Source organism: Eriocheir sinensis, chromosome 22, assembly GCF_024679095.1.
Source record: "Eriocheir sinensis breed Jianghai 21 chromosome 22, ASM2467909v1, whole genome shotgun sequence".
NCBI classification, from domain to species: Eukaryota; Metazoa; Arthropoda; class Malacostraca; order Decapoda; family Varunidae; genus Eriocheir; species Eriocheir sinensis.
Genome location: NC_066530.1, coordinates 9,137,134 through 9,164,601, shown reverse-complemented (window position 1 = coordinate 9,164,601; position 27,468 = coordinate 9,137,134). Strand labels below are relative to the sequence as shown.

The following is a 27,468-nucleotide window of genomic DNA, read 5'->3' as shown; positions in this document are numbered from 1 at the left end:
CCACTTCAATTTCCACATCACGATCTCCAAAACCACCTCCAACATTCACACAAATAAAATAAAAAAATTGTACCCAGAATAATGGCTGCCAGGCTTGCCAGTTATGGCAATAAATGAAATATATTGGGTGATCAGTATTCCCAAAGGATCAGTCTACCAGGGCACCACCACAGAAATCACCCTCAACACACTCCAGTAGGGCACCACCACAGAAATCACCCTCAACACACTCCAGTAACGGGAAAGAATAATACAATAAATACGTATGACGTACGTATCTGACACTCAATGGTATTAAAAAATAATACGTATGTCGTACGTATCTGACGCTGTTCGGGTTAAACCATGTTTGTTTGCTTGGATCAATATAAGAGTTTACCCTGACAGGCCTAGCCCACACTTCCTATGGATGCCATACTTAGAAAATGAACTTTTTGAGGATATATTCAGTCAATGATACCCTAATGTAACAATAACAAATTGTGTGCATGCTAGTTCACTGTTACAATTCAATCTCACTATAATAATATATAATGTTCATGATATAATTAGAAGTCTATTCTTCTCATGGTTACATCACATACAATAAAGTACTACTAATATACATGACAGTGTTACTGGAGCAAAGTGTAGCTCACCCTTGGACTGGGAGCTGGCACTCTTGGCTGTAGGAGAGTAAGATCCTTTTCTGGTAGGCTCAGGAGACCAGCCTGAAATTTTTACATGAAAGCAGCATTGCATTTGGCAGACATCAACACATCAAGGAAGAGGGACGGAGACAAGCATGACGAGAAAATTTAATCAGTATCGTTATCATCACATTAACACTATTTTCCCAAGAATAAAGGAGAGGTCAGAAATTGGCTTTTTCCGATAATTTCCTGCAGTGCTTCTCACCTTGTCAAATACAGTGAGCTTTGTATTGGCTTTCTGAAGCTCCTCCTGAAGTGAGCTCAGTCTTTCCTTCAGCTGCTTCACGTCATCCTCGGCGCGGGCCAAATTCTCCTTGTCTCGGGTCATGTGCTCTAGGAAGGATCCACGCTCACTAAGATCACTCTGGAAAAGTGTTTGAAAAGTGTTCAAAAGACTAATCCTTGTTGTGTTTATGCCCCTTTAAAGAATGTGGAATGGTATAGGAAAAAGGGCAGAAAAAAATGTAAAATACACAAAATTTACTGGGCTTCATTTGTTTAGTACTGATATAAATGTCCCATTGAGTACAGTATGCAAATATATGGCAGATTACTACTGAGGACTTTGCAACGGTTTCTGCAAGATGGCCTTATAAAAATATCGAGGGGAAAATACAAATAAACATTGCTCACTGTTCTTATGACATCTAAAAATATTTCCTTACATACAGTGGGGCCCTGTGACTAGCATTTTTCCAACTAGTAATTTCAAGTCTAGTGATAGGATGGAAACTACCAAGTTTCCTAACAAATGATCAAAGTTGCAGAACTAGCAAAAATAACCCCATTGGCTGGGAGGAATGAGTAGGCAAGTTGCGTCAGGGTGGCCCTGGGAGTTGTGCAGGAAGGGGGGGCACCTGCTCCCCGAGTTCAGTAGACCCACTGGGCATGTAATGCTGTGCAACATTATGCAAGTGAGCTAACAGGTCTTGCCAAGATGGTGCCGAATGCCCTGCCAGGTCGGGCGAGGCAGAATGAAAAATCAGACATCATTAATATAAGTGTTTTGTTCAATTGCGATTGCTGTCTCTGGTACAGGGTCACCCATGAGAGCTGCTGAGGGAATATTGTGAAGAAATTCTTCGGTGGGACACCATATTTGTTGGGCTCAGCTGCTTCACTGTTCCATTTCAACAGGTGTGTGACATTACCCATGTTACTCTGCTCAGCCCTGCCAACCCTGAGGACTCTACTGGGCTTATTGATCATGAACTGCTGTAACATGAGAGGAGCGAGTCGTTGATGGAGGCTGCTGTGCATCTGGCTGTGCAGGAGGGTGGCGATGGTGGCAGCGGTGGGGCGGCTCTCAGCAAGCCAACGCACTCCCAACCCCTTACTTCTTTATTCAATAGAGAGCACATTCAAAATATTTAATGGCAAGTTTTTTTGCCTTTAGCAGTTAGTTTATATATAAATGTAAGTTTAGTTGTCAAAAGCATTGGAAACAGAGCTCCCCAAAACAGTCAACTTTTGAAAAGTTCCAGTCTGTTTTTATTTTTCACAATTCAAAGTTTGCCCTCAGACTAGTGGTTTCAGAGCTCGCGACATTTTTTTCAGTCTCTTCTTATTGCTAGTCACAGGGCCCCACCATAGTTTATACTATTATAGAAGTTGATCTCAAGTAAAAGCCATCATCCCCTTTCTTCAAATTTCAGATATGTCTGACTGATGCCACAATTATATTAACCCTTTCAGTACGGTGACGCAGACGTCGGCGTCACAGTATGGAAAGGGTTAAGAGAAAATGGAAGAGGATTAATCCTCTTCTAAACCTCTTCCATTTCCTCTTAAGAGGTTTAAAAGAGGAAATGGAAGAGTATTAGGAGGTTTAGAAGAGGATTAATCCTCTTCCATTTCCTCTTAACCCTTTCCATACTGTGACGCCAACGTCTGCGTCACGAACTGAATGGGTTAAGCCTCCAGACCATGTAAATGTTAACCCCTTAAACTTTCATTTATTTCCTCATGCTCCAACTGATGTTTCAAAATGGCAATACTACCACTGTAAAGCTTAGAAAGACAGTTCAAATGAAGCGTAGCGCAGAAAGTGTTCATGGGAGAAGTTTTGAGCTATGATGCTGGGAACACTTTTCCTCTTACTTAATGTTTATTTTCGTAGCAAGAATGCATGAAATTACTTTCATAAAGGAGTTTTTAGTGTTAATAACCTTGTAGATAAAGTCCTTGTATATCTAGTAATCAGAGCTGGGCGCGTTACTGGATATCGGGTAGTCCGGTACCGCTCCTCCGCACCTCGAAACACATATAGTCCGTACCTGTACTTCTGCACCTAAAATTTTTTCACTCGTTCCGGTACCGCACCTCCGCACCTCCGTACTGCACTAAACTATTAAAAGGCGCCTGAAAAATCTAGTCCGTACCTTAAAAAAAAGAAATACAAGGCAATACTGCAGCAGCATTATTATTATCATTATTATTATTATTATTATTATTACCATTATTTTTGTTATCATTATTGTCATTTTAACGCATAGAATCTCCACCACCTGAAGTAAAGTAACTACTTTTACACTCATAGTTCTTGCTATCCGTGCACGTGGTGTTGTCATTGATGACGCACTTCCTTTAAGACGGACGACAAACGGTATATTTTGAACTGGGCCGTAAATCTAAATGAGTGACGTCACTCAAGTGGCGGGAAAACATGCCCTGCAGCACAGACCGCGTAAACGACCGGAAGTATTACTGCAGAGCGCGGACTGTTTGTCGTTTTCATTTTTTTTATCCTTGAAAACCTCAGGTGCGGAGAATGCGGACTTAAAATACTGCCGTTCCGCACCTGTTACTTCCGCACTTTTGAAAAACTTTCCGCACTTCGGACCTCCGCACCTCGTTTAAAGGTCCGCAGGTCCGGAGGAGCGGAGGTGCGGACAGAGGTACGGAAGTGCCCAGCTCTGCTAGTAATATGTGATGTGTACCTACTTCTGAGTTTCTAGGGGAAGAAATCTGCCAACTGAGGAATGTTTTGCAAGGTGCACGGAGAGGCACCAATTACTTCTTAACAGATGAGTTATGGGGGTAAAAACACTTATGGGTGTGCAAGAGGGCTGAAATTACTGGCTTTTACGGACTAAATCCACTAACTGTACTGAAGGAATGGGTACAACACAGCTTACTATTGAGGCTTTTGTAAAGAGGATTCTGTGGGTGTGGCGGGGCAGAGGGAGTGCAGCCTGGCTGGGTGTGGGTGCAGGGCAGCCTGAGTCCAGAGAAGAAAAGCCACACAACATTACAATGTGCATAACTAAAAGAAAACATTATCAAGAAAAAAAATAAGCATGCAGGTGCAGTTTGAATTCTGTCGAGAAAATAACCGAGAAATAAATCCTTTTAGTTTATTAACAAAGGCAAAAGAAAAAAACATCAAAGCATCTTCCATAAAGTTCAATCTGTTTTTGGTGTAACATAAGATTTGCAACAATTAATAGAAATAAGCTGAAAAATCAAAATTTCCTTTCCTTTACAGACAAAGAAAGACAAAAAAGAAAACAACAAGCATATTTATACAACTTTTTATTTATTTTTCATTTAACAACTTGTGATAATTCTTTTAAAAACCTACCTGCAGGGCTGCCTCCAGGTGACCAATCTGAGCCTTCAATGCCTCATTCTCTGATGCGAACCCTTTCTGTTCAAAGTTCATGTTGAGAGTCATCAGACGATCATTTTCATTTTTCAGCTGTTGATTTTCTTTCTGGTATAACAAATACTAGGCATGAATATTTAAGATTAAACTGAAAAACTTATTTTACCTACTTTAGGATCTACAGCACCCTCCCGAGTTTCATGCTATCTGAGTTTTGCAATCCTCGAATTTCACACTTAGTCCTTGTCAAGGTTCCAGTGTTGGGTGCTGTGATAGGAAGGGATAACAAACAACAAGACAAATGGTTAGACACCAGTTTACTTTAACCTTTAGATTACGGGTGGCGAGATAATTCTCTGGATGCTGTGCATGGGGAAAATTTAGACATTAAAAAGAGATGGAAATGGTGTCTTTCTTCTTTCCAATAATTGTATATTCATCTAGTATATATGGTGGAGTAATAAAACTTCTCTCCTAATAATAATAAAAAAGTTATGACAGCCCAAAATATTGCGCATTTTCTCGTGGCCGTGACGTGTCGCGTGGAAGCACCCCACACTCTCTCTCTCTCTCTCTCTCTCTCTCTCTCTCTCTCTCTCTCTCTCTCTCTCTCCCTCTCCTCCCCTCCCTCTCTCTCTCCCCTCCCCTCCCCTCCCTCCCTCTCTCTCCCCTCCCCTCCCCTTCCCTCCCTCCCTCACTCCCTCTCTCTCCCCTCCCCTCCCTCCCTCTCTCTCTCCCCCCTCCCCTCCCCTCCCTCCCTCCCTCTCTCTCCCCTCCCCTCCCCTCCCTCCCTCTCTCTCTCTCTCTCTCTCTCTCTCTCTCTCTCTCTCTCTCTCTCTCTCTCTCCTCTCTCTCTTCCCTCCCCTCCCTCCCTCTCTCTCTCTCTCCCCTCCCCTCCCTCCCTCCCTCTCTCTCTCTTTCTCTCTCTCTCTCTCTCTCTCTCTCTCTCTCTCTCTCTCCCCTCCTCCCTCTCCTCTCCTCCCCTCCCCCCTCTCTCTCTCCTCCCCCTCCCCCCCTCCCTCCTCTCCTGTCTCTCTCTCGTCTCGTCTCGTCTCGCCTTGCCGCCTGTTGCAATGGAAGCACTTATGTGTTTGGTTGGGCCGCCATATTTCTGAAGACGTCATCACAGCACAGAGGCGTTCCACTTCTCAAAGCCGGGAGCGGAGCAGACATGCCGAGTTGGCAACTCGTCCTGCCGCGTTACGCGTTTCAGAGCACCCGGGACGTACTGAGAGTCCTAATTCCCTCTCTCAAATGCAGCCCAGGAGTGTTTCTAGGGGGGGCACTAATTTTATACGGATTTTCGAATAGTATGGAGGTCCTGAGTCCCAAACCCCCGTACTATTTGAGGGACAACTGTGTGTATATGTATGTATGTAGGTATGTATGTCTATATATATATATATATATATATATATATATATATATATATATATATATATATATATATATATATATATATATATATATATATATTTCTTGTTTAATATTTACATAATATTTGCTAGCATTGCAATCAAAGGTTAGGTTAGGAGGGTGCTGAAGCCCTCCAAAGATCCTTCCCATGTCTTCACTTTCCGTTTCCCTATTGTCTCATCAACACCAGAGAGTAGTTCAGCATGCTCTCTAAAGACAGATCCTCTCTCTTTCCACATTACTCAACATTCACACAACATACACACCTTTTTCCAAAATTTAAAATTCAATATGGCGCTTAACTGCAATGCCACGGAGTCCCCGCCTGGGGTGGGACCAGAAATTCCCCCAGGGAGGACTCCCCTTCTGGCTGCCAAGCAGAGAGGTGTTTTGATAACCCCTCAAATCTTTTTCTTATCAATTTCTGATACATTCGTGGTCTTCGTTCTAATTTTCATTCTGTGGAACACCATCTCTCCTCCTCTGAACCTCGCCTTTTCTTCCTCAACGAAACACAAGTTTCTAAAGCCACTGACAGCAACCTCTACTCTGTTCCCTCCTACTATCTCTATCCTAAATTTCAATCCAAAGCTGGATGTTGCACCTACGTGCGCAACGACATCCCTTGCTCTCGTGCCCACGACCTTGACTCTTCTGAATTTTCCACCATCTGGCTAAGACTTCATTGTCATTCTATTACTAAATACATTTGTGCTGTTTATCTCTCACCTAACTCTACTAACTATGTAAAATTCTTTGACTACTTGAACTCTAAAGTGGAGCACATCTTGACCCACTCTCCCTTTGGCGGAATCTCCATCTTGGGAGATTTCAATGTTCACCACCAGCTTTGGCTTTCATCCTCTTTCACTGACCAGCCTGGTGAACAAGCCTACAACTTTGCTCTCCTCAACAATCTAGAGCAGTTGGTTCAGCACCCTACACATATTCCCGACCGTCTTGGAGACAGGTCCAACATTCTAGACCTCTTCCTTACCTCTAACCCTTCTGCTTACTCTGTCAAGCTGCTCTTTCTGTTGGGCTCCTCCGATCACAACTTTATTTCTGTATCCTGTCCTATCTCTCTTGTACATCCTCTGGACCCACCGGAGCCGATGATTCTGGCATTTTGCTTCAGCTCTGTGGGACGACCTGAGGATGTACTTTTCCGATTTCCCGTGTAATGATTACTGTTTTCAGGAGAGTGACCCTCTGATTTGTGGACTGGCTCTCTGAGCGGAAACAGAGAGTTGTTCTAAACGGTGTTACATCTAACTGGCTTGATGTCAGAAGCGGCGTACCTCAAGGATCAGTGCTTGGCCCCATGCTCTTCTTAATTTATGTTAATGATATCGATGATGGGCTCACTTGCAAAGTATCAAAATTTGCTGATGACACAAAAATTGCGAGTAAAGTAACTGCGACACTCTACGAAGAAGCTTTACAATCAGATCTAGATCGACTTGCACGTTGGGCCAATCAATGGCAAATGAAATTTAACGTTGACAAATGTAAAGTGTTGCACATTGGAAAAAATAACAATCGTGTTCGGTACGTAATGAATGGCCAACAACTTTCTGCAGTAAGTAAAGAAAAGAATCTTGGAATCACTATATCAAGTGATTTAAAGCCCGGTCAGCATTGTTCAGAGGTAGTTAAAACTGCAAACAAATTGGTTGGCTTCATCGGACGAGTCTTTAATAATAAACCGGAAGAAGTAATATTAAAACTGTATGATTCGTTGCTTCGACCCCGTCTAGAGTACTGTGTACAGTTTTGGTCTCCCTATTACAGAAAAGACAGAAAAGTTGGAACGGGTTCAACGAAGAGTAACAAAGATGATTCCTAGGTTGAGAAATTTATCATATGAACAAAGGCTTAAAGAAGTAAATTTATTCAGTCTATCAAAACGAAGAATGCGAGGCGATCTAATAGAAGTGTTTAAAATGTTTAAAGGATTCAGTGATATTAATACGGAAGATTCCTTTACAACTGATCGATCAAATAGAACAAGAAGAAATCACAATTTGAAGATAAGTGGTAAAAGATTCTCGTCGCATGAAGCTAAACACTTCTTCAATCGAGTTGTTAATGTTTGGAACACTCTACCCTGTGATGTCGTTGATAGTACAACAGTTACGGCCTTCAAGAATAGATTAGACAAGTATTTTGAATCCAACCAGCAACTAAGATATTACTCATTGTCGTAATAACATTAAGTTCTTTCGAAGGGTGACAGCTCCAATCCTTCAAACCACCACCCTATAGCTTTACTTTCCTGTCTATCTAAAGCTTTTGAATTAATCCTTAACCAGAAGATTCAAAAGCACCTTTCCACTTCTGACTTTCTATCTGATCGCCAGTATGGGTTCCGCAAGGGGAGTTCTACTGGCGATCTTCAACTGACTCTTGGTCATCCTCTCTTAGCCGTTTCGGTGAAACTTTCTCTGATGTGCTAGACATATCGAAAGCCTTAGATAGAGTCTGGTACAAGTCTTTGCTTTCTAAACTGCCCTCTGACGGTTTCCATCCTTCTCTTTGTTCCTTTATCACCAGCTTCCTTTCCAGCCATTCTATCTCCACTGTGGTAGACAGTCACTGTTCTTCCCCTAAACAATCATCAGTGGTGTTCCAGAGGGCTCTGTCCTATCACCCACTCTCTTCCTTTTATTCATTAATAATCTTCTTTCCATAATAAACTGTCCTGTCCACTCATACATTGATGACTCCACTCTGCATTATTCAACTTCTTTCAGCAGAAGACCCTCTCAACAGAAATTACAAAACTCCAGACTGGAGGCTGCAGACGCTTAACCTCAGACCTTGCTATCATTTCCAATTGTGATAAAAGGAACCTGTGTCCTTTAATGCCTCAAAAACCCAATTTCTCCACCTATCAACTCAACACAATCTTCCAAACACCTATCCCCTATTCTTCAATAACACTGAGCTGTCACCGTCTTCAACACTAAATATCCTCGGTCTATCCTTAGCTCAAAATCTCAACTGAAAACTTCACATTTCTCTCACTAAATTAGCTTCCTCGAGGTTGGGCGTTCTGTATCGTCTCCGCCAGTTCTGCTCCTCCACAAAGATGCTTTCCATTTATAGGGGCCTTGTCCGCCCTCGTATGGAGTATGCATCTCACGTGTGGGGGGGCTCCATTCGTACAGCTCATCTGGACAGAGTGGAGTCTAAGGCTTTTCGTCTCATCAGCTCTCCTCCTCTTACTGATAGTCTTCTACCTCATAAATTCCGCCGCCATGTTGCCTCTCTTTCTATCTTCTATTGATATTTTCACGCTGACTGCTCTTTTGAACTTGTTAACTGCATGCCTCTCCCGCGGCCCCGCTGCACTCGACTTTCTACTCATGCTCATCCCTATACTATCCAAACCCCTTATGCAAGAGTTAACCAGCAACTTCACTCTTTCATCCCTTACACTGGTAAACTCAGGAACAGCCTTCCTTCGTCTGTATTTCCTCCTGCCTATGACTTGTCCTCTTTCAAGACGAGTGTATCGAGACACCTCTCCACCCGAATTTGACCTCTCTTTTGGCCACACTATACTACTTTCTGTTGTGGGAGCGGCAGGTAGCGGGCTATTTCTTTATACACTGTATTTGTTGCCCTCGAGCCGGCTCTTTTGTTGTAAAAAAAAAAAAAAAAAAAAAAAAAAAAAAAAAAAAAAATCTGTTCGATCTATATACTAAACAAAGAAAGCAAAATTGTAAAGTAATGCATATGCACAAGTTTTTATTATATCACAGTTCTATAGCACACAGTGTAGTATAAAAAAGTGGTATAAAATTAGGACAGTAGAGCCCCATTTAGCGCGAGAATTTGGTGGATGAATGCGGTCGCGCTAACTGAATTCGCGCTAATTGAATAAAGTAACCAATATGAAAAAAATTATTTGGTGCACACGTGGGTCTGACTTTTGGGTTTGATAATTACTCAAAATAATCACTCACATTAAAAAAAAAAAAAATACGATTGGCTGAGGTCTGAAAACACGCTTGTGATTCGCTGGGAGTGTGATGACGTCATCGCCGGCGCTCACCCGGTCAGTGGCCTTGCTGCCTTAAGGCAGTATCACACTTGGACAACCGGCAAATCCAAATTTTCCGAGTGTGCGTCACACACGGCCAAGGTCAGTTGCCCGTATCCACATCCACAACGTAAACAAAGCACTTGCCCTGTATCAACATGGCGTCGTCTGCTAAAGTAAGGGCTCTCGCGGCTTGTGCCGCTCATCATGGTGGCTTGTGCCGCGCATCATGGTGGCTTGTGCCGCGCATCATGGCGGCTTGTGCTGCACATCATGGCGGCTTGTGCTGCGCATCATGGCGGCTTGTGCCGCGCATCATGGTGGCTTGTGCTGTGCATCATGGCGGCTTGTGTAGCGCATCATGGTGGCTTGTGCTGCGCATCATGGCGGTTTGTGCTGCGCATCATGGCGGCTTGTGCTGCGCATCATGGCGGCTTGTGCCGCGCATCATGGCGGCTTGTGCCGCGCATCATGGCGGCTTGTGCCGCGCATCATGGCGGCTTGTGCTGCGCATCATGGCGGCTTGTGCCGCGCATCATGGCGGCTTGTGCCGCGCATCATGGCGGCTTGTGCTGCGCATCATGGCGGCTTGTGCCGCGCATCATGGCGGCTTGTGCTGCGCATCATGGCGGCTTGTGCTGCGCATCATGGCGGCTTGTGCCGTGCATCATGGTGGCTTGTGCCGCGCATCATGGTGACTTGTGCTGCGCATCATGGCGGCTTGTGCTGCGCATCATGGCGGCTTGTGCTGCGCATCATGGCGGCTTGTGCCGCGCATCATGGCGGCTTGTGCTGCGCATCATGGTGGCTTGTGCTGCGCATCATGATGGCTTGTGCTGCGCATCATGGCGGCTTGTGCCGCGCATCATGGTGGCTTGTGCTGCGCATCATGGCGGCTTGTGTCGCGCATCATGGCGGCTTGTGCTGCGCATCATGGCTGCTTGTGCTGCGCATCATGGCGGCTTGTGACGCGCATCGTGGCGGCTTGTGCTGCGCATCATGGCGGCTTGTGCCGCGCATCATGGCGGCTTGTGTTGCGCATCATGGCGGCTTGTGATGCGCATCATGGTGGCTTGTGCCGCGCATCATGGCGGCTTGTGTTGCGCATCATGGCGGCTTGTGATGCGCATCATGGTGGCTTGTGCCGCGCATCATGGCGGCTTGTGTTGCGCATCATGGTGGCTTGTGCCGCGCATCATGGCGGCTTGTGCTGTGCATCATGGCGGCTTGTGCCTCGCATCATGGCGGCTTGGCGCAATTTTAAAAATTCAGTCGTGGTGGCTGCTCGCGCTAACTGAGGCTTTCTCGCTCATTCATTTTTTTCTTGGTATATGGTGGCTCGCGCTAATTGCGGTTCGCGCTAATTGATCTCGCGCTAAGTGGGGCTCTACTGTACTTTTATTTTTTATTTTCATGTGAGGGCGCAATTTAGTTCCTAAGGTAAGGTAAGGGCGCAATTTAGGTCCTTAAAAGGCGGTGTCACACTGGCTGTTTTCCTCCCACCACTGTGGCTACTGGCAAAACCACGGTTGGTGGGAGCAAGTTGTTGGTTGTCTGTATGGATGGAAAATGGCCGAGGGTTCGAGTAACCGCGCGGCTGTATGTAAACAAACAGATGACGGCTCAGCAGTGGCTGAGGAGTGTGGAGCGGTGGAAAATGGCCCACCAAAAGACTCATAAAGTGGACTGGCAGAGCTGCTTTGTTTGCTGTGAAACCACAGTTCAAAAAACTTATTTTCTTCAGTCTATGAAAACTGTAGGACTCCCGGTGTTGTGTTCCTGGCTGTCCTCCCATGAACTACGCATCCCCCGACAGCATGGCTATGCTCACTTCGCTTGCCAGCTCCCTCCCACCTCATGAACCTATGATGCCCTCAAGATCCCCTCAAAAATTCTGCCAAAATTACGGTCCTGCATATACACATCAAGACAGTTATGTGTTTTGAAAATATCAAAATGCTATTTCCCATAAATTTACCCATGAATCACTGCATGAAGGCTATTTATTGGCTCAAGAACACAACACCGGTCTTCACAACACAATTCTTGGTATTATTCCAGAACGTCACCCATCACACAGCAAAAAACACCTTGGTGCTATATAAAGTATTTTGTGTCCGTACAACACCATACAACACATTGCCATATTGCTTTTCTGTCGTAAATAGAAGGGAGGGTCGAGTGGGGTGAAGCCCCCCTGTTAGGTAGGTTACATTGTTAGGTTTGGTTAGTTTAAATTTATTCGGCATGTGGTGGAAATATGCAGCACAGGACGGAACATGATAGCGGCGGTCTACTACGCTGGCCGGTGTTGCGAGAAATACCTCCTCGCATTAATAAGTCACTCTGCTGTCCACAACGCATGTGTGCTTGGGGAATACACAGCAGGAAAAACATTAATTTGCTTGGTTTTCTTCTAGTTTGTCCACTTGTGATATTTGTGAGCAGTGAGTGAAATATAGAAACAGTAAACAAGTTGAACCTCTCTCTGAGTGCTATTTTGTGGCTGCGGCGGCAGGTGGCTGCAGGTGTACAACAGGCATTGAAAAATCAATCATTTTATTTGTGATTTAATGATTTGCAACAGAAACAGTTAGCAGATTATTTCATAACACAGTGAAAACTACCAGAAAGAAGTAGGTTCGTCCAGCAGAGTCCCACAGGTGATATTCTGGAAATTTACCCAGTACTCTGATGAGGTCTGGGTAAACACTCCTATCCTTCCATCTTTGAAGCCATAATTGTGCCTACAACCACTTCTTCCTTCCTTTTAACTGCAGCAACAAGTCCATAACTTGGGTAATGATTGCACAAGCCGCAATAGCCCTTACTTTAGTGGACGACACCACATGGATACAGGGCGACTGCTTTGTTTATGAGCAACTGACCTTGGCCGTGTGTGACACACATCCGGAAAAGTTGGAGTTGACAGTTGCCCCTACCGCCAACGCGGTTGGAGGAAAAAGGCCCAGTGTGACACCAGCAGCTTTAGACTTCCTGAGTTGGGTGATTGTGTTCACACATGCTGGGGCGAGATTCACAGAAATGTGTGCTAATCAGGGGTGTGGAGTCAGAGTCGGAGTCGGTGGAGTCGGCTACTTTTGGCCGGAGTCGGAATCAGAGTCGGAGTCGGTAAAAATACCCCCGACTCCGACTCCTTAACATAATCATTTATCATGAAATGAAGTTGTGAATTTTTTTTTCTTTTACATTACATAGAGTACATGTAATTTGGATGTATATACATGTAAGAAAAAGACCTCAAGAGAGTCTACCAGCATTACAGGCAGCATCTAGAAGAAAAAAAAAAAAAAATTGTAACAGAGGGGGCGGGGCATGGGGGCGGAGTCGGAGTTGGAGTCAGAGTCAGAAAATTTTAACTCCCGACTCCACACCCTTGGTGCTAATGGCTAGCGGCAAAAACTGCAAACTATCGATTTAGCTATCACTCTTAACTTCAGAACAAAGCTTTTGTTTCATTGTTGCTTTTGCAAGTGGCGCCATGTCGATGCGGAGCAACTGCTTTGTTTTCGTTGCGGATATAGGCAACCGATCTTGGCCGTGATTGACGCATACCAAGAAAAGTTGGAGTTGCCTGCTGCCCGTACCGCCAATGCGGTTGGAGGAAAATGGCCCAGTGTGACACCAGCTTTCGGACAACCGACAACTCGCTCCCTGTTGGGCATACAGGCAACTGTGGTTGCCTGTAGCCCCAATGGTTGGAGGAAAACAGCCAGTGTGACACTGCCTTAAGGCAGTGTGGCTGCTGATTGGGTGAGCACCATCGATGATGTCATCGGACTCGCAGCAAATCACAAGCGTGTTTCAGAACTGTCAGCCAATTGTAAGGCAGCCGCCTTCAACTGCAGCTTCAAAACGACCTGTTCTCACTTCCTATTTTCTTCCTTTTTGCAAGATACATATTTTGAGATAACAAGGAAGTAAAAAAAAAAAAAAAAGTCAGCTTCTCCATGGGGCGGAACCAATAAGAACTTTTTCAGTGTTTTCAATACCCTGAGTTTCGCGATCCTCGATCTTAGTGCTATACCTTTGGAACGAAGCAAGCGCGAAACTCAGGAGGGTATTGTACTTTGTGTCTGGTTTTTCAGTTATTTACTCAAACAATATGTTCAACTGTGTGCAAGTGTATGAGTGGCTTCTTTTTAACCTAAAAATGCAAAACTCATGACTGGTGAACATTCTGCCATGAATAATCATATTCATCCTTCAAGCTGACACAGGGGACCAGATGGCCGCTCTGTTAAATACTTCCTACTACCATTCAGGAAGTATGTTGACACACTGATCCACACAGCCCTCCTCACCTCATACACCTTGTTCTTTTCAGTGATCTCTAACAGTTTCCCGGCAGTCTTCTGCTGCTCCTCTTGGACTCCCCACAGCTGCTTCTCGGTAGCTAAGAGCTTCTCAGTTATCCTCTCTGAAATATTAAAATATTATCATTACTATTATTATTATTATAAGAGGCAAAATAGGTAGAGGGAGGAGTGTGGACACTATTCGCTGTCTGTTCAGCAGCAGCATCTGAGACGGCAAAAAGGAAATAATGAAAGTGAAAGTGATTAGAGAATAAGAGAAAGATGGCAAGGGGATTGTGGCGAGGTGAGGGGGTGGTGGCTGGGAGGGCAGTGTGAGGGCGCTGTGTTCAGCAAGACGCAGATTTGTGTCCTTCCCGCCACTACAAATAAGCTGGCAATTTTTCAGTCATCAATGAGTGCCCTAAGACTACTCACATGTTGCCCTGAAGACCACCTACCTACCTGCACTCTAGAGTCTCTCTAAATGAGGATCAAAGATGATTTCAGGGAGGCACCATGACCCAAGCAAGATGGTGGTACTATAAAAATCTTGCCTGCACCTTAACGGACTGGGGCTGACCAACAGGCCCCACCAAGAAAGCCTACCAGTGCCATGGGCAAAACGAAAATAAAAAGAAAAATGACAAGAAACAGAGCAAAGGACATGGTTTGCCACCCACCAGGGCAGGGAGAGTTAATACGCCCAGGAGGACCGGGTTATGGCTGTGAATCTGAATCCAAACTCAAAACCTAGATAGCCATCGTTGGCTGGCAAGCTCATCCACCCTATGACAAGTCTTGTATATTGTCTTGCTGGGTGTCTAGTTACCTTCCCCACTGGGTGGCCTAGTGAGGGAACTGGTTTAGTTAGTCTGACCATGAAACAAGCCTGCCTTGCTGGATTACATGGTACCAATGGTGGTGGTCCACTACACTAGCCAGATGGTAATCATCATCATCATCAAGGACCATTTCCATGGATGAGAAGAGATAATTTTCATGGGTTTCCATCATGGAGGAAGAAAACAATGTGTGCACAGGCCGTTTAACCCGTAGCGTACCGCCCTATGTGATATAAAAGTGGCCCCCAGTACCGCACTGGGAGTCAAATTTTTTATTGGCTAAATCCCTTCAAAATTACCCCAGTAACAAGGAAAATAGATTGATTCCATTTACCGTTGGCCATAAGTGCTCCGCAGCTACCTACCCCCGTCCGCTTGTGGCTCACCCTTGCCGCGGCACACAAGTTGCTGTCCCGCGCCTTGGTATAGTTTATATATATATATATATATATATATATATATATATATATATATATATATATATATATATATATATATATATATATATACATATATACGTATATACATATATACACGAGTATATGTTTTTTGTGCCTTAGAGTGCTAAAAGTATGTACAGCCGGTCAATATACACTTTTTTTGAGTGTGAAATAGAGCGTCTGTGCGTATGAAAATGGTCCCGTAATTCAATACTTGGTAACCGTGATAGTGTGTGTGTGTATTTACCTAGTTGTATTTACCTAGTTGTGACATACGGGAAAAGAACAACGCTCATGCTGTCCCGTCTCCATATCTGCTCTTATCCAACTTTTCCTTAAAATCATGAATGATTCTTGCACAAACCACCTCCTCCTCCAGTCCATTCCACAGCTCAATGCTTCTGTTTGGGAAGCTAAACTTTTTCACATCTTGCCTACACATGGTCGCCCTCAACTTCTTTCCATGTCCTCTTGTTTCTCGCTCGCTCCACACACACAGGTCCCCTCTGTCCAGATTCTCCACCCCGCTCGCCACCCTGTACACCACTATCAGGTCTCCTCTCTCTCTTCTTCTCTCCAGGGTTGTGAGCCCCATGCTATTGAGTCTCTCCTTGTAAGTCCGATCCCTAAGTTCCGGTACAGGTAACTCGATTTACGCGAGTATTGTGTCCTTGAAGAGGTCACGTAAATCAAAAACAATGTAAATCAAACAAGAGGTAGGTTTCTATTGAAAAATAAATATTCACTTCATTCAGTGGAGAGAGAGAGAGAGAGAGAACATCCATATCACCGAGATATCCACTCAGGCACTCAGTCTCAGCCTCACTCGTGTGAGGAAGAAATGAGGGACACCATGAGCGACTGGCTAGTATTGGTACCGGTACTGAGCAGTCTGGTACCAGTACTGTACCATATAAGTGGTACCGTTAGTACTGGTACTGGTACCGGCCTCCCCACCCCTATTGTTGAGTAGCGTGGCAGCGTGGGTACTGTATTGTTGTTCAAGTGGCGTGCGGGAAGAACTGAGCTCAGCTGTGTGGCCGCGGCGCCGTGTGAGTCCAGTTGCGTGAGACATCTGGTGGCCACTCCATAAAATATTGCGTATAAATGAAAAAAATGTATAAATTAAAAATTAATTTGGATTTTGGACCCCGCGTTATTTCAAAAACGCGTAAACCAAACTTGCGTAAATTGAGAGTTACCTGTACCATCTTAGTTGCCATTCTCTGTACTCTTTCCAGCTTTCTTATATTCTTCTTTTCGTGAGGAGACCAGACCACTGCTGCATACTCCAACCTTGGCCTTATCATTGTAACTATTATTTTCTTCATCATCTCTTCGTCCAAATACACAAATGCCATCCTTATGTTCTTCAGCAAATTCATAGTTTGTCCTGTTATCCTGTTGATGTGTTTATCCGGTGACATGTTCTCTGAGATAGTCACTCCCAAATCTTTTTCTTCCATTCCTCTGCATTTTATCTCACTTCCCATCTTATAATCATATTCACATCTTCTACCACTCCTACCAAACTCTATTTTTTTACATTTCCTAAGGTTGAATTCCATCTGCCATGTACCACTCCACTCCCATATTGTCCAGGTCCCTCTGCAATGCCTCACAGTCTTTCACATCATTGACTCGTCTCAATAGCTTTGCATCATCTGCAAACAAACTCACATAGCTGGTCACTCCATCCAGCTATGTGAGTTTGTTTGCAGATGATGCAAAGCTATTGAGACGAGTCAAAAGGGTTGACTAGTGTGTGTGTGTGTGTGTGTGTGTGTGTGTGTGGCTCAAGGTCACTACTCGGCTGAACGCACTATGATTATTGGACATGTTCACTTTGTTTCGGACTTGATTTTGTTCATGTCGCACTCCCAAATTCACTTTCCAATTGGTTTGGCATCACCCCTGGGGACATATTAGCTTGGGAGAGGCTATGTTGACTCATAAGTCGACGCTCTGTACCCATATGAGTGTATAGATGCGCACAGGAGCGTCCTTTCAATTGCGATTAATTACAGTAATTTGCAAACGCGTCTGACGCGTCAACAGTATATGATTGCAAATAGCTTTTAATGCATGAGACGCGCCAACGGTACTCTACGGGTTAATGAGCCAGTGAAGCCAGCCGGCCACGCTGCTGCCTCCTCCAGTGTTGGTAAGGGCCGGCAACAATGGACCATCCTTCCTCACCATTCCACATGGCCTTCAGTCTTTATGGATAATGACTTCCAATATACAGTCGTCCCTCAAATAGTACGGTTTCCAATAGTACAGTTTCGGTTTTATACGGATTATCATGGCTGAATTTTTTTATGAGTTTAAAATTTCCCACTCGTTGCACCAAGTAGCCATAGTGTGAGTGGCAACACTTTTCTACCAAAACACCTGCTGAAAGCATCCCAAAGCATTTGAGAAAGTGTGCACCTTGCAGAAGAATTCAGATTTAGAAGTTACATTTTGGGATGAGTTGCGTTGTTTTAGGGAGAGCATACCACGTGAATGAGAGCACTGTTCGCTGTATCTATCATAGTGTAAAATAAATTCTTGCCGCAGTAACTGCGAGTGCTCCAAGAGTGCTGCAAGAGTGGAGATAAAGCCCGTCCTTTTCTGTTTGTTCATAAATTAACCTATTATGAACACATAAATAGGCATTTTCCTACCTTAAACAAGAAATTGGTGAGCAGGAGTGGGCACTCCTACGGTATCTGAGTTTCCCGCCTGGCTCAGTTTCTACTCGCCGGCCAAAGTTGCCAGTTATGCATTTTCTGCTGTAGTGTTACCAAGCTGGACAAGTGAGCCATCCTGGCAGCGCTGCCTTCCACATTGTCAGCGAGCGAGCCATGTCACACACTCACACTCTCTCTTACTCTCAACGATAATTTCTATTATTGCTCTCTAAATCATACTTTAACCCATAAACTGCGCAATTAAGATTCGGGAATTGCTCCTGGGTGCGCAATAAATGGCAAAACAATAACCTGCTGGAAAACAATTTTTAGTAATACAACACCCAAGAGAGACATGCTGAGCACCAAATAGTGAAAAAAAAAATAATAATTCACCTAATGTGGCAATGATGGCGGGATAAAGGTTGTGGATATGAGGCGACCTTGGGAGCGCTGGTAGTGACGGGGTCTGATAGGACGGTGGCAGAGGGAAGATGACACACGGCACAGTCACGTCTGAACATTCTCTTGCCACTAATTATTCATTCCAATTACAACAAACAAAATATATCACAGGAAACACCACTTTGTCAATTTTGATAATCAACCTCTTGCGCATCATTATCAAGAGGCCAGGCATTAGTCACACCAGCAATATTCTTGTCAAAGTTATGAATGTCTGGCACAAAATCTGATCCATCAGACCAGACGAATGGAGAACGCATTGTCTCATGTCTCTGAGGCTCCTGTTCTCCCCCTCCTCTCCCACACCAGCTGACACCCCTCCCTCACTCAGTTCATTAGCTGAGTCTTCTCTTATACCCCCACTGTCGTTTTCCTCATCTTTCTGCCACTCTGAATCCTCGGACAGTGATGATGGTGTCAGTGAGTGACTAGGCTAGCTAGTAACTTTCCGCACTGTTGGAGAGGCAGCGTGTCTGTGACCTTGAGGGCCAGAAGCATGCTCACACTTACCACGCTTCCTCAGACCAGCTGAATCTGATGGTTAAATACAATCTGAATCACTGTCTCTTTCAAATTTGTCTGCTACAATCTTTGTACCAATACTTTCTTTTTACCCCCGCCCATGCCTCCCCCTCGGTCACGACCGCAGGAGCTACATGAGACTGGTTGGCATCAGTAGATGACATAATTCTACTCTCCATGGCTGCTAAAGTGCAACTAATATGACGATGGTGACTACATGGTGCAAAAGAGGGATGATGTTGCCACACGAGCTTCACTGGAATATACTTTGGCATCACGGGAAATATAAATATTCACCTTGGAACATGTGTCATCTTAAGATGTCTGGCGCAGTCTAACTCATAGCATCTCGAGATGTCTGGCGCAGTTTATGGGTTAAATAAGATACGAAACGATAATTGTGGAGATTGACTCCACGCCTCCAAAATACGACATTACGCCTCCGTATTATATAGTTAAGGGACACATATTTAAACTACTCCAACCAAACTTTAAATAACCTGACCTCTAACGGGGGGCTTCGCCTCCCTTGACCCCCCCAGCGTGGTAACAATTCACTGTGACTGCAGCAGAAAATGCATAACTGGCAACTTAGGCCCGTGGGTAACAGCTGATCCAGGCAGGACCCGGATTCTGTAGTGTTTCTAGGGGGGGGACTAATTTTATACGGATTTTTGAATAGTACGGGGGTCCTGGGTCCCTAATCCCCGTACTATTTGAGGGACGACTGTATTAGGTTAATAAGTATCAGTACATAAGCAATACAGAATAGAAAATTATGATAATTAGATGTTTATATATACCCACAGATATGAGCCACAACATGGACACTCATTGGACAGGCATCCCTCGTTATGTGATTGGGTTACATTCCTTAAGGGGAGAGTCCGGTTTAGATCGGGGGTGCCATATCTCCGGTAAATATGCATGAATCGCTCTGATTTTTATGTTGTGAAGTATTGGCATCATTTACATCAACATTAGACATTGACCCCCATTCTTGTCCCCCTCCCCCCCCTCCAACTACAACTACAACGAAAATTTAAAAGCGAATCTCCGTCGTTATTATTGGCCCCACAACCTTCATTTTTCTGTGACTTAGAGACGTTATAATATGAAATGTTTCTTCGTCGTTAGATTTTTCATTTCAGCTTTTGAATTTGTTTTATGATTTTTTTTTTGTGTGTTTTTTTGCCTTTTTTTGACCAAAAAAATATTAATATAAAATTAAACCAGACATATATAAAAAAAAACAGCGACGATGATTTGAAGAGAAAGTATTCCTCTGCCTTTTAGTCTTTGTTTCATTGAAATCAAGCTAAAACTGGCTCCAAGGTTAACGTTAGAAGGGGAATAACTTATGTTTTGAGATATGGGCTGATAAAGTTTATTGATGGATCGCGATCCCGTTAAAACACACTAGGAAGCTTTTTTCAGGTTTACTATGAGTTTTTTTTATCATCTTCAATCTGCGAGATAGTTGCCAAAATGTATACCTACCAAATATATTTTTTTCACAAAGTCATTTTTTTTATATTTTTGGGGTCTCCAAACCGGACTCCCCCCTTAACCCTTTCACGCACCACGACGAGATTTACGTCAACAGAATTGTCTACATGAGCTTTTGACTCGAATCGCATCAAAACAAAGTATCTTTCATAATCGCGTTAAATGTTTTTGTGTCAAAGATCCAAGCTAGAGCTATTAAATAAACTAATTGTCAACTCTCTCATGCCGTTGGATTTGAAGTGATAATTGCCCGTGGTTTAGTTGCCTCTCAGCAGGCAGCCCGTGAGTGTGACTGCCGACCCTTTAAATTGTTTTTTTTCAGTCGCTAAACTTCGCTATTTATTTGCATTTCTTGATATTTTTTTCTTTCATAAGGCAGAATAATCTCTTCCAAAACCAACGATATATAACAATGCCAGGAAAAAAAATACTCGTGAGTGAAATAGATAACGTGATAAAAAAAATTTGCCGCATGGTCAGGCCATTCCACGAGGACCCCAAGGGAGCTCAAGATGGATGTCGCAGTGGAAAGAGAAATCTATTAAACTTTTGGTGTGTGAAAGGGTTAATAAATAGTTGATCATATTACCCATGGCATTATATTGTGTGTGAGTGTGTGTGTGTGTGTGTGTGTGTGTGTGTGTGTATGTGTGTGTGTGTATTTGCCTACTTACCTATTTGTAGTACAGTACAGTCCTGTCTCCCAATCTATATTTGTCTAGCTTTTCCTTCATTATATGGACAGTGCTCACTTTAACATTGTCCTTGTTTAGTCCATTCCATGTATCCACACTCCTGTATGGAAAACTATACAGTAAACCTTCGATATAACAGACTAATTGGGGGGGAGCATAGTCTGTTAATGCCGAAAGTCCGTTATAAGCAGCAGAAACTTAAAAAGTATGTTTAATAATACAGATGAACTTAACAAACGCAAGTATATATTTCTTTTTGTTGTGTATGTTGTCTGCACGTTGTCTTTATAGTCACACAGCACACTGTGAGGTACTGAGGCTGCCAGGCTGGCAGTGGGCCTGAGTGGGGCCTTACGGGGGGGCGTATTTTTACGGGTATGGGACCATACTATGGGTAAAATTTTACAAGTCCGCCTATCTCGCAGTGGCAGACGTAACAGTGTTTTTTTTGTTTTGTTTTGGTAGTTTTCAGTGTGTTATGAAATAATCTGCTAACTGTTTCTCTCGCAAATCATTAAATCACTAAATGATTGACTTTTAAATGCCTGTTGTACAATGCCGCCACCTGCCGCCGCAGCTGTAAAATAGCTGGCAGAGAGGTTCAACTAGCTTACTGTTTCTATATTTCGCTCACCGCTCACAAAGATCACAAGTGGACAAACTAGAACAAATCGAGGCAAATTTTTTTTTTTACAACAAAGGAGACAGCTCAAGGGCACAAAAAAAGGAAACAATAATAAAAAAGCCCGCTACTCGCTGGTCCTAAAAAAAAAGAATCAAAAGAGAGGTCAATTAATGTTTTTCCCTGCTGTGTAGTCCCCCAGTGTGCATGTGTGGTGGACAGCTGAGCGACTTATTTCGGTGAGGAGGTATTTTGCAACCCCTGCCACCATCCTCTCCCATCTTGCGCTTCGTATTTCCGCTACCTAACCTAACCTAACCTAACCTACATAACGGGCGACACCTTATGCTGTGTCAGTACTGACACTCACAAACACTTGGCTATTTTCTATAACATTTACAAACCCTGGATTTATGCATAAGACTTTCTTGTGGTGTAAATACGTTCTTCATTTAAATGGAAACCACAAGGATCAAGGAAAATATTTCATCAGGTGGGCTGAAAAGACTGCTACACTCACCAAAGGATGGGACAGCAGATTAAGGGAGGAGGGCGAGATGGCTAACAGACGCTGTTGTAGTTACCGGGCGCGGTTTGTTCAAAAACTTTTCTCGGTCGGTCCTCGTGGATTTCTGACCTTCTGACCTTATCCGTTATATCCGAAATCCGTTATAAGCGGGTCCGTTATATCGAGGGTTTACTGTACTTTGTTATGTCTCAAACAAGTCCATTTCTCAATTTCTTGCTGTGTCCTCTTAGTTGCCTCCTCCCTTACATCTCAATTAAATAATTTCCATTCAACTCATCCATTCCACTTGTGTTCCTGTACAATGCTATCAGGTCTCCTCTTTCTTCCAGTGTTGGTAAGTCCAGTTCCCTCAATCTAGTCTCGTATGACATGACAGTTCTGGTACCATCTTAGCTGCAATCCTTTGAATCTTTTTAAGTTTCCTTATGTCCTTTTTCCTGTGTGGTGACCAGGCAAGGATCAGGCAAGGAGTGAGTGTCTGGATAGAGAAAGTTGGAAGCTTTTCTGCTGTGGCCATCCCCTGGTGGGAGCTCCTAGGAGCAGGCGTCGATGAAATGATGATGATGAATGATGGTGACCAGACAACTGCTGCATACTCTAACCTTGGTCTAATCAATGTTGTTAGTATTTTCCTCGCCATGTCCCCATCCAAGTAGTGAAATGCCTCCCTAATATTTTGCAGCAGACTATATTTTTCTCCAATATCTTATTTCTGTGCTTCTCAGGTGTCAGTGTATCTTGTATTATAATTCCTGTCTTTTTCTTCCTTCACTGTGTTGATGATTGTCCCTCCCATCCTATAACTCAATATGATCTATTTTTACTTTTTTACATTTTCATTGTGTGAAATTTCTTTTCATTAAACTCCATTTCATACTCTACTCCATTCATGTATCTCTTTTATATCTTCCTGCAGCTTATTACAATCATCCTCATCTCTTATTTTTCATAGGAGTTTGGCGTCATCTGCGTACATACTCATGTACATAACTCTTTACTTTTCCGGCATATCATTTATATACATTAAAAACATTACTGGCGCTAACACTGATCCCTCTGGAGCTCCACTTGTGACATTCTTCCAATCTGATTTTTCATCTTACGACACGGTTCTCATTTCTCTGTTTGTCAGTTAATTTTTCTTCCATTCTGTCATTTTTCTCCCTAATCCTCCTCTATGTTCTAGTTTCCACAGCAATCTTTTATATGGAACTTTATCAAATGCCTTTTTTAGGTCCAAAAATATCCAATCAGCCCATCCGTCTCTCTCCTGCACTTTATGTATTAATGTAGGCCCTATTACTCTTGAGTAAAAACATTAGATTTGTGACACATTTACCTTGTCTGAATCCAAATAGACTTTCATTTATTATCTTCCTTCTTTCCAGACGGTCCATCCACTGTTTTCTAAATATCTTCTCACACAGCTTGCACGTGACACTTGTTAGGGAAACCGGTCTATGGTTCAGAGGCTCTTGTTTATTTCCACTCTTATGTAATGGGACCACATGTGCCCTCTTCCATTGCACAGGGACTTCTTCAGTCTTGCTCGAACATATAATGTCATGAATTGGTTCTATTATCTGTTCACTGCAGTCTTTCAGTACTTGGCCTGATATTTCATCTGGACCCACTGTCTTCTTACCATCTAGTGATCTCAATAGCCCCAGTATCTCTTCTCTATCCAGTTTTATGTTTTCCATTCTTTTGACACCTCTCCTCATCCTTCTCTTCAAATTCTGCCTCTTAGGTGCTCTTCATTTTTGAAAGGTTTCATTAATATTTCACAGATTCCCTTTACATCCTCATAGACTTGGTCACCCACTTTGATGGTATTTGCAGCTTCTTTTTTCTTAATTTCTTATCTATATGTCTATAAAATGTTTCGGATCCTCTTTACATTGTTCTATTATGTTATTTTCATATTTCCTTTCTTCTCTGCTCAATCATTTCTAGTTTCTCTATAGCTTTCCCTGTTTATGGCATTCCTTCTCCTGTTTGAGTGTCTCCATGCTTTATCTCTCCTATTCTTTGCTTCCACACATCTTGTGCCTAAAAAATAATATTTTTCGACCCAAAGGTCAATATTGAGTTTTTAACATCATAATCACCCTTGAAATATCTGGCATCTTCTGTGAAAACCGCAAGTTGATGCCATTATTCCTTATATTTTTAAATTGCCTATGTTTACCATTATTTAAATGCCCCGCACACTCCATTGCTATTGCTATTGCTTATGGTTTTGATGATATTGAAGCCTTTTTCTGCTTTTTGGGGAGGCATTTTTTTGTGCTTTTACCCTTTTAGCTATCATATGGCAACATCGAGAGAGCGAGAGAGTAGTAGGAGTGAGTCACAGTTGTGACCATAGTGTCCCCTCTAACTCCTTGAGAGATGGATGTCACGCGCTCAGCTCCCAAGCGTCTTTCTCGTTTTGCAAAGCTCTTCCTGAATTTTAGAGGATTTGAAGCCATGGGTCACCCATCTAAGCTCAGGAAAACGCACCTAGAAAAAGTTATGAAGATGACTGAGAGGAGGAGGAGCAGGAGAAGGGAAGAAAGCGTAGCTTCGGGTGAGCAAGCCTTATCTCCCGCCCCCCAGCCAGCCACCACCTCACGACCTGAGTCATCACCACTGCCTCACCCAGTACCCTCAACCTCCCAGCATTCACCTCCACCATCATAAGTGACTACCATAGCACCAAAAGTAACACAGACATCTTTGTGATGCCAGCTGTTCAATAAGGAGTTTCCTCCTCCTGACGAAGACGAAGAAAGACTTATACTTAGTCACAAACAACTGGAAAGCCTTATTTCAACAGCATGCACAAAATGCTGGGAGAGATAGAGGCTTCAGCTGACTTGTAACTGTTTTGACTCAACCGTCATTGTCACGTGTCCTCACCTGCGAGTGAGTAATATCCTCTATACAGGAGGGGACCAGGTACCATAAAGCCTAAACACTAAAATAAACATTGAATTACCTTTAATTGCTGTTATTATCCCAATATATGTACAATTATGCCACATAAAGCCTGTAAATATGATGATATGCACTACTCAGAAGAAAATGGCTCGTATCTCAAAAGTAAGGTTTTTGACCTCTAGGGCAAAATCACGGTGTCAGGTTTTTAACTGACTGCAGACATAAAGGTATGTTTAGAAAGAGGAAAGAAAGGAGAATTTTTCTGAAGATTTAGATTTTCGAAAAAATGTTTGTAAATCTCGTTAGAATTTTTTTCCAAAAAACTGCTAAAGTTTTGTCATCATGATTTTGTAGATGTTTTTTTTCGAATATGCAATGCGAAAATGAAAATCTAAGTCAACAGAATTAAAGCTACATGTATCTGGATTATACAGACTGATTCACAAGACATTAAGAAGAAAAAAACCCGAGTAATTTTGATTAATGCCGACAGCATTTATTGGCATTTACCGAGCACATTATAATTTATTTCTCGTCACCTAATGATCGGATCTCAGTGATACTTGGACACTGTATAGTTAACCTGCTAAACACTAAAATTTCATATCGATTTGAAAAAAATGAATGTCAGCCTCTAAGTGGAAGGCGTCTTCTTTCCTTAACCCCTAAAGGGCCGGCCTGGGTGGTCATCTACAACATCCACAGGACCGGCACCTCAGCACCAAACACCGAAAATAGCCTATATTCACACACTTGATTCTGCTGAACTACAATGCAATAACAAATTACTTTGTCGTCATAGTCATCATCAACTCTTCTTCTTTTTAATCATTGCATGAAAACGTTTCTATGTGCTGTGGTTTTGGAGAAATATTGAGTTGAAGAGGAGAGACTTTTGGAGTTAGCGAGGCTCTTGCCCGCTCTGCGTTCGTTTCGCTTGTGTGGCCTTGACTAGTGCGTAATGAAAACGGATGCCCCCATGCTCTAATTCTTATATATAGTCAATACTCTAAGCTTTCTCTATGTAACACAGTCTTGTGATGTGTGGTTTGGGAGTCATTGTAGCATACTCTTCTCATTCTCGTGTTGCTCTACTGGGCTCGGCAGGGTCTGGCAGGAAATCGGACGCGTCAGAATCCGTGTCAGTACGCCTGTCCATCGTGAGAGCGGGCAAGATTCTGAAGCAGTAGCCTAAACATATCTCTGGCAGTGTTGCCAACGAATGGTCATCGAAAATTACCGAAAAGTAAATAAATTTAGCGCGAAAAAAGCAAAGCGGCTATAACCGCCCCCGGCCCTTCCGTGGAAAAGCGGCTATAGCCGCCTCCGGCCCTTTAGGGGTTAAACAACTTTTTTTTTTTTTTTTTTTTTCCCTTCTCTTTATTACATAGTAGGGTACCCACTTTACCACACCTTCATTTTAAGTTTTAAGGACGTAATCATATCTTTGTTGCACTTTTCTCAGTTTTTTCATTTCTGACCAATTTATACTTCAATTCACTATAATACTGTACTTACAAGTGTAATACTAAACCCTTATGAGGATCTACCTAGTTCTGAGTGCAAGGCATCTTTCCTCATCTTCTCTGCTGCAACCTTTTCCTCCGTGGCAACCAGCTGCTCCTGAAGGGCCACAGTGCGGACTGAGAGGGTGTGGGACTCCCGCTCAGCTCTCACCGCAGCCACCGAGCTCCTCTCCTCTCTCACCCCCTGATGATGCAACTCCTCCTTCAAGTTAGAAACCTCCTCCTCCAGCAAGGCTATCCTCTGCTGGGCCTCATAATCTGCATTCTCAGCTGCCTGCAAGGAAAATATGAACTCAGTAAAATATTGACACATAAAAATTGGAAAGAAGTAGGAATACACTGGAAATAAGTGTTTAATGTGTTGTCTTCAGTAGATTGCAAATATGATTACTTGATCACAAACAAAATCCATCAATTCTAGCAGGTGGTGGCTGAGTGGTTAGCATGCCAGCACCGCACCCAGGAGGGCATGGGTTCAAGTTATGCCCGCCGCCACAGCTGGGATATTTCAGTCACCGCCGAGTGGCCTGAGACTTCCCATATACTGTCAACCCAGACTCTATATTCTCTCTCAAAATAGAGGCTCAAAGATGAGCTCCCGGGGGCAGCATGAGGCAAGCAAGATGGCACCAC

General features: G+C 43.4%; 1 protein-coding gene across 6 annotated transcripts in view; it reads right to left on the bottom strand.

Annotated features, from left to right (window-relative positions):
* The window catches only part of LOC127002002 (protein fantom-like), a 152,831-nt gene that overhangs the window by 70,451 nt on the left and 54,912 nt on the right, over nucleotides 1–27,468 (bottom strand). For all 6 annotated transcript variants that reach the window (XM_050867321.1, XM_050867319.1, XM_050867320.1 and 3 more), the window contains 5 exons: nucleotides 26,860–27,109; nucleotides 14,092–14,207; nucleotides 4,276–4,407; nucleotides 898–1,056; nucleotides 639–710 (listed from right to left, as the gene is read on the bottom strand). In XM_050867321.1, coding sequence (XP_050723278.1) covers nucleotides 639–710; nucleotides 898–1,056; nucleotides 4,276–4,407; nucleotides 14,092–14,207; nucleotides 26,860–27,109 — 729 coding nt within the window. The remainder of the gene's footprint in view (nucleotides 1–638; nucleotides 711–897; nucleotides 1,057–4,275; nucleotides 4,408–14,091; nucleotides 14,208–26,859; nucleotides 27,110–27,468) is intronic.